The sequence below is a fragment of the Mercenaria mercenaria genome, chromosome 18, assembly GCF_021730395.1.
Source record: "Mercenaria mercenaria strain notata chromosome 18, MADL_Memer_1, whole genome shotgun sequence".
NCBI lineage: Eukaryota > Metazoa > Mollusca > Bivalvia > Venerida > Veneridae > Mercenaria > Mercenaria mercenaria.
Genome location: NC_069378.1, coordinates 33,795,862 through 33,803,654, shown reverse-complemented (window position 1 = coordinate 33,803,654; position 7,793 = coordinate 33,795,862). Strand labels below are relative to the sequence as shown.

General features: G+C 32.6%; 1 protein-coding gene across 1 annotated transcript; it reads right to left on the bottom strand.

Annotated features, from left to right (window-relative positions):
• Positions 1-1,378: 1,378 nt before the first annotated feature.
• Positions 1,379-6,759, bottom strand: LOC123539202 (neurotensin receptor type 1-like). The gene is made up of 2 exons (XM_045323716.2): positions 6,623-6,759; positions 1,379-5,280 (listed from the first exon to the last, which is right to left on the bottom strand). The coding sequence occupies exon 2, from the start codon at positions 5,092-5,094 to the stop codon at positions 4,039-4,041; it is 1,056 nt and encodes a 351-aa protein (XP_045179651.2). The 5' UTR covers positions 5,095-5,280; positions 6,623-6,759; the 3' UTR covers positions 1,379-4,038.
• Between the last annotated feature and the right edge of the window lie 1,034 nt (positions 6,760-7,793).

The following is a 7,793-nucleotide window of genomic DNA, read 5'->3' as shown; positions in this document are numbered from 1 at the left end:
TTAATTTAAATATAGTACTCATGTTTGTAAATACAATTTGTGGAAATAAATACAGTTTAAACTAAAATTCAGAGGTTTATATTGTCAATCACTATGTATTTACACTCCAATTATCTAAAGCAACAAAGGTTTTACTTTTTGCTTTTGTCGATCAGTAAATTTAACAGTGTTTATTTACATTTTTATGACCTTTCGGCAAGGTTTGTACTCATATGTGTGGACATTGATTATATTGAATAATAGGTAGACCGAATGTTACTATAGAATAAGCCGTTTTATTGATACACAAAAAGATGTTTTTATTAGAAACTCCTTACTTACAGGTAAATAACCCTTGTAGGAAAGGTCATTTTGACGTAAATAACAAGTTAAATATTTTGACATTATAATACCCGCAATTAAAATGACTTTATTCATTATACGAAGGGTGTTCGAAAAATTCCCGAAAAAGTGTTGTAGCATCTTTATTGCTGGTCCCATTTTGCTTACATTTGAAAATATGATTGATATGAACATACGAAACGAAAATATTTATATTAAAGATCTTAGAACATGCACATTTTTTATTTATCATCTCCTAGGCAACGTCACTACATCAAAAGCGGTCCAACGTCATTATGGTGCTGTCATATCACACACAATGAATTAATTCAAGTCATGATTACCCCTGGTTCAATGTTTATCACCATTTAATGCATTTTTACACCTTCTTACGAATAAATAAATACTGTTCTAATGGTATTCATGAATAATTGATATGATTGGAAGCTGAACTGTGACGCCGCAACCACTCAACCAATTTATAAAACGTGACTGAACGTTATTTTTTCAAGTCTGTACCACGGGTCGTCCGCAATATTCTCCCATTCCGATCCACTTCTTGACTTTGTTTTCTTCGGGGGCCATTGTCCCTTTAAACTTTTGCAGCATAGAAAATGTCTATTTCCTTGATTTTCGAATCAATACTCAAAATGTTATGTCTCCGTTCTACACTATTGCTATGGATGCTAGCATTAACTTAATATTCATCTAAGGAAACTAAAATCTTGACTTATCAACTCAGTATTCTATAATCTACATTCTGTAGAAGTTTCATTTACTTTGAATGATACATGAAGAAATGAGAGCACTTTTTCGGATATTTATTGAACGCCCCTCGTACTTACCTGCACTGATCATTACACCTATTTAGATATATTTATTCGGCGATATTGTCGTGTTTAGATGAAATATTAATCTTATTTCAGACCTTAATTGTGGATTGAACTTAACGGTAAAATAAAAACACTACTGGATAAGTTTTATACACAACCACTGTTTTATTTATATGTCTTAACGAAGAATTCTACGAGAACATTATGTACACATTTAAAAAAAACTGATAGAATGACAAATCAGGTAAATGAATAATCAAATAACAGTTCAGTCTAATCTTTATAGTAGCGAAAACATTTAAACACCATACAGGTTTAGTCTACAAATTAAGTATTAAGTCAACAAATATCTAATATAGAGTGGTAAGTCATGTAACTTCTGTAAGTTATTTAACCTCTGTAATTTCTGCAACATGCTATGCATTATTAAAGTAGAAGATAATGATCTGAGGTCTTCGTAAGAATGTAAAACAAATTTCTCTGTGTATATGTGAAATACAGTGTAACAGACCTAATTCTATCTACAGGCAAATCTAGTTTCTTTCAAAACAAATGGTTTACATACATGTACTTATTTAGATATTTGACAACATTTGTTTTGTTAACACTTAACACATTGTTAAAAATTAACTGGCAAAATTAAACAAAATTAATAAAATCATAAGTACTTAATTCTGATAAAATGTTTTAGACGTTTAAAAGTGTCAAAAACAGGCAAACAGCAAAAAAAAAAAAACAACAAAAAAACAATAACACAGAATGTAATATACATTCATAATTCTTAGCCTTTGTCCACACTTATCTCATAGGTCTGCAACATTATGCACCTTTCTATGTCTACAATTTAACATATATTCATGTATAGGATTGTAAAAGATCTCATGGGAATCTTATCCTTGCCTTTTATCTAGAATGTTATTAAAACTAGCAAACAAATTTATGCTCAGAAGGTATGGTATCTTCTTTAAATTACTACATTGTCAGGGAATTATTTATCTGTTTACCGATGAGGATAAAACAAATAAAAATAAAATCATGTTCCTTTGAATATACACTTCAACCGATTTTTCTTCAACTTTCAATTTTTCATCAATATATATATTCATGTTCCTTTGAATATACACTTCAACCGATTTTTCTTCAACTTTCAATTTTTCATCAATATCAAAGTTATAATTATTTCATCAACATGTTTCAGTTTCAGTTTTATATTTAGAAATACTGAAATATTTGTTATAACAGAAGACGATCCGCTAAATCAAGTACAGAACGAATAGTGTTAAATTCTATGACTGTCATATGAAAAGAAGAAGATGCTGCAAAAAGACATGGTATCATCAGTCCATAACTTTTCGATGAACTGGTACTAGGTTATCACATATCATGAGAAGCATGTCGTTAATCAGGTACCAAACTAAAGACGGTTTTAATATTGAAAATATGAAACATAACACAATAACTATTTTGTTCACAAAATGATAACAAATAGCACATATTTGACAATATCTGCATGTGTTGAAAGTACAGTACAAAGCACAGTAACATAATAAAAATTATAAATGGTACATTCCAAACATATGACATTTAAACGCGTTGATGTACTGCTGATACTTTTCGTATGTTATGCCACTCATACAATCAGTTACTCATACAATTTCCGTCACAGATTTGTAATAGGCATTGTATCCGCCTCCAGAAGTCGGAGGTACCTTTCCAGACCATAGAGCCTAAACAGGTTTACCTTTTCTCAGTCCAAAAGAAACAGGAGACTGAATGTCTGGTACATGTACAATGGTAAAATGCTGCAATGCTGTGGCCGTTTTGTCATCATGCGATTAGCAAGTAATTTTCAATGTCATGATTTAGACATACCTGCACAACAAACGATATATGTATATATGTAACAGTTGTAACAGAGTAATGGAAAGAAACGAAAAAAGACGTGCATGTTATATTAGATGGCATTTTATCATTATAACCGACTGGATCTAACGCAGAATGTAAAAGATTTTGCCGTTGACATAACAACCGAACTGATGGAACAGTCCGTCATTATAACCGATTAAGAATGTGGATAGGATTGCAATATTTGACTGTTTAGTTATGATTCCACGACTTGCCATTTTGGAACTGGTAACTGGTAAACTGTGCTTTTGTAAAAGCGATCTTGTGGGCGACCAACTAACTATAAAGCACTCTGTTTTGAAAATCGCACAAGGTATTTAAGCATGTAAGTCGTGCATCACGGATTTGGCGGTCAAAGGTTATGAAATTCTCTTCTATCGCCCCTTCATGAAAACATACAAGAAGAGATATTCGTAGAAAATGAGAAACACGTGTATTAAAAAAAGTACTTGACGTGTCCATTCTTTTATACAGTTTTAAAAGCCTGTTTAGTCAACCACATGTAAGATCTATTGCATTTTGGTTAGTTTTAATGTTCTATAAATCACTGATTGATGGTTGCTAGGTATTTTGTTTCGTGCACCAATTTGTGTAGCATTATAAAAAAAACTCACATATCATGCCGCTCAATATTGCTTATTTGTCGAGTTGGACAAGGGTAAACCTTCTAAAATCAAGCTTTACATTTTTCTTTCTGCTCTAAATTAGGCAACATGAGCTGTCGTCAGGACTTTATGCCTTACCATTGAAAATCACTGAAGAATATTTCTTAACGACAAACATTAAAATTAATTCATATGGTATGAAATTTTGAACTGAGGGTACATTAAAAGAGGAATGAAAGTCCGTGACCTATTTTAAAACATGACACGCGCTTGGCGGACGAAACAGTCAATAGACCTTGATTGAAAGCAAGTTGATAACATCTCGCTGTATGGATCGTACAGTATTACTGAATACTGGTCCAAGGTATAAAATTTCATGCTTGTGACACGGTCACGTTTCGCAGTTCTGAATTCATATTCCCTTCAACGGCGCTTATATTCACAATACGTTCCCGTGAATGACAATTCCACCGGCAAATAATTCGGCACGAATTTATCCTCTGGCAGAAAATTCTTACGACCTCAGTTCTGAATCTTGATCCACTGACGAAATACAGGATAAAATTTACTGCGTTATTAGTATAAAACAATGCATTTACTATTGCCCAAATAAGTTCTAAAACAGCGTCACTGTAACTGTCTCCATGTGACGCAACCCAGTCAGCATAGGACGTAGCAAAAACCAATAAAGGGGTCACGCAGATCATATAAACTACGTTCACTGCGATTAGCGTCGCGGTTATCTGATTATTTTTTGCTTTTCTTGCTCGTGCTGCAGTGGTCAGTGCCTGAGGTATAACCTGTGTTTGAGACTTCCGCCTGATAATCAAGAGACGAATAATGATGGATATATTTATTACCATCAAAATTGTTAGTGGTACTAGGAAAAACACGCTTAGTTGTATCAGGTGCCATATGTTAAAAAAGAAATGTGCATAGCTGTCGCCTATCGGGTAACATAAATGACCATTTGGGTGCCCCAGACCATAAAGAAAATGTGCATTCAATAAAATGAAGAAGGCGAACAGGCTTAATATAACGAAGTTTGCTTTTCCTACAGTACATATTGTTTTTGCTTTAGTCGGAAGCCATGTAGAAATGAAGCGCTCAATGGTTAATGTAACAACAAACCAAGCAGAGCAATGGCTTGCAAGGTAGAGCAAATATATTTGAACTTTGCATACAAACTGTGACCTTGCTCTTATGTCAATACCGTACCCGAAATGCAGAAGGTTTCTCGGTACCGCGACCCATAGTATCATTAAGTCGGATACAGCAAGCGCTGTCAGATATCTTGCTATACTAGAGTTGCGGTTCCTGCGTTGCATCAGAACAATTATTGCCATAAGATTTCCTATTGTTCCGAAAATAAGCAATATTGGCGAATACACTCTCCAGATACTCAAAGCAACCTTACGTTCATAAAACATTTCTGTTTAGTTAGGCGTGTTTCCTTTAAGCAAGTTCATCATGTAAATGTTTCAACAAATAAAGCATTTTCGCTTTATCAGTATTGATTTGTTCATAGTATATTTGAATTATCATATGTCCTGCTTTAATTGAAGTAAAATACCTCGAATTAGTTCTACCGAAATATATCAGCACACCAACTGTAGCTGCAATTAGATAAAATTATATGTGTTATACATACGTTTAATTTGCAAAGAACACACTTGACCAAGCTAAATCTGTAAACGTATTATGGATATTAAGGCATCGCCACAGTCACAACTCAATATCCGTTCATATTTTAAGGCCGAGTATTTTTCTCTTGAAAATTGCACTAAAGCCTTAACAAGTGGTCAAACATCAACATAGAACATCAACAATGATAATCAACATAGAAGCATATGTTGATTTATAGTACATACGCCGCTTGTAAAATTTTCGTTTCGAGTCTCGTTTAAACCTAAAGTTTACCCCAAAATATTGAAATCTTACACGCAGTCAAACATATTACAAACACAAATTTCAGTTATTTTTGAAGTACAATATGTATACTACAACATTTGACGGATTTTTTGTCGAAATTTTTCCTGGCTATTTCATTAGGCACAAAAACACAGCCACATGTAAATTTTATTTAAAATGTTGTTTATACATGCATTACTGACCATAGCTATCTTGGTAAACAAGTACACATCGATGGTTCAACGCAACACTGCACTAACTATATTAATTTATATAGGGAGATAACGTAGTTTTTTCATTGAAAAGCCGACCTATAATATCACCTGTTTATATGCATGAAAATCATGTATGAACAGATAAAATAAATTAGATAAATTGATGGAGTTTGGATTTTTGTGTATAATTCAGTAACCAAGTAACATTTTATAATTATTCCCCTAAGAGTCTGCTTTGCAATTGGCTGTAATTACATTTTACATGTATTGAATACATGTATATACTGAGTTTGACTGCAGTAAAATTGCAAACTTTTGTCATTTTGGCCAGAGAAAAACATCGAATAAAGGCATGATACAGGCAGTGAAATACACATCATTTTACATGCATATGTTCACATAGATATTTAGAACATGAGAAAATTATTGACTTTATTCTTACCACTTACCACCACACAAAAATTTGCATGTAAAATTGTGATTAAAATGGCCGCCACTGTGGCGATGCCTTTAAAACATGTTAAAGGGTAAATTGATTATGACGATATCAAAATAATACTTATGTGATACCAAAAACAGTTATATTGAATCATTAAGAAATTAATTTGGAATAAATGAAATAACTGTGCGAGCAAATGAAAAAATAAAGGAAATATTCCATTGTATTATTACTTTCTAAACACGATTAATCGTCTGAAAAGTAAGGGAATATTTCACGGATCAGTCTGACCCATGTTATTTGCTATTAGAAATAAAGCGCTAAATTTAAAACAGTTACACATATATCATTATTTCCTCGGGCAATAGTAATGACAGTAAACATAAAGGTTACCTGAAAAGTCTTGATATTGTGTCCAGACGACTAGAAAATGTTTCCGTTCCCCATCTTCATCATTATTTAATCACGTAATATTCATCCCTGGAAGGTACACCTTCTTTAGATATCCACCACCAACAAATTAAAAGGTTCTGTAAAGAACGATAAAAAAATCCAGGATAAATGGTCATAGTATTTCACTTTCATAAAATGTATACATGATTTCTCCATAATAAACATAAAAGTGTATGGTCCATTAACACAACAGACAGAAATCTAAAACAACACAAACCTGCCCTGGTTCACCATCGGATAGGTACAACAATTTGAAAAGTCTGTTAACGTGGTATATTTAAAGCAGAGTCAATATTCCTACATAGCGATACAACAAAATACTTCTTGTGGTACGGATATGGCCTTGGAGTTGTTGGACTTGGATCGGTATTCAATTCTTTGAAAAAAAATCAAGGAAAACTATCCAAAGAACATGCCTGTGAAGTTTTATCAAAATTGACCTGGTTTAGGAGGAGATATTGTTTAAATAAAAATGTTGACATACAGTGGGCGGAGGACAATCACTGACCACAATGCCTCACACTTGAGCACTTTGTGGTACGGTGAGGTAATGAAACAAGGACAGAATCTCAAGAGGAAAAAAAAACACTTTCAAAGATAGCAGCCGCCCACTTTCAGTTGGTAAATAGTGATAGATATTGACAGAGAAACAACTTTTGCTGTAGTTACTGTTGTATAGTTGGTATTGTGTTATTGGGAAGTGTCTTTTACGTAAAATATAATTATACAATTAAAGTAGTTTTGATTGCTCTTGTATTTCATATATGTAGTTCCTATTGTAACTTTTTATGTGTTCCAGTTTTATTTATTTATTATGTAAAATATTACTATACAAATATAAGTTTTGCTTGTATTTTGTATAGGATAGATAGATAGATCCATAATAGATGTCCGTATCATCTTAAAATTCGGATTAGAACAAAAGTAATTAAAAAAAGTCTCATTACTCTGCAAACTTACAACATATTTTATTTCCATGAATAAAGAAAAATAGATACAAGTACATTGTCACACAAGAAATATTAGAGACTAAATACTAACACACATACGTACAATTCTACGACAACATAAAAGCAATCTTTTGTACACTAATAAAGCTATAAAATCTGCT

Coding starts and splice junctions, on each gene's coding strand:
- LOC123539202 (XM_045323716.2), bottom strand. CDS start 5,094: ATGTTTTATGAACGTAAGGTTGCTTTGAGTATCTGGAGAGTGTATTCG.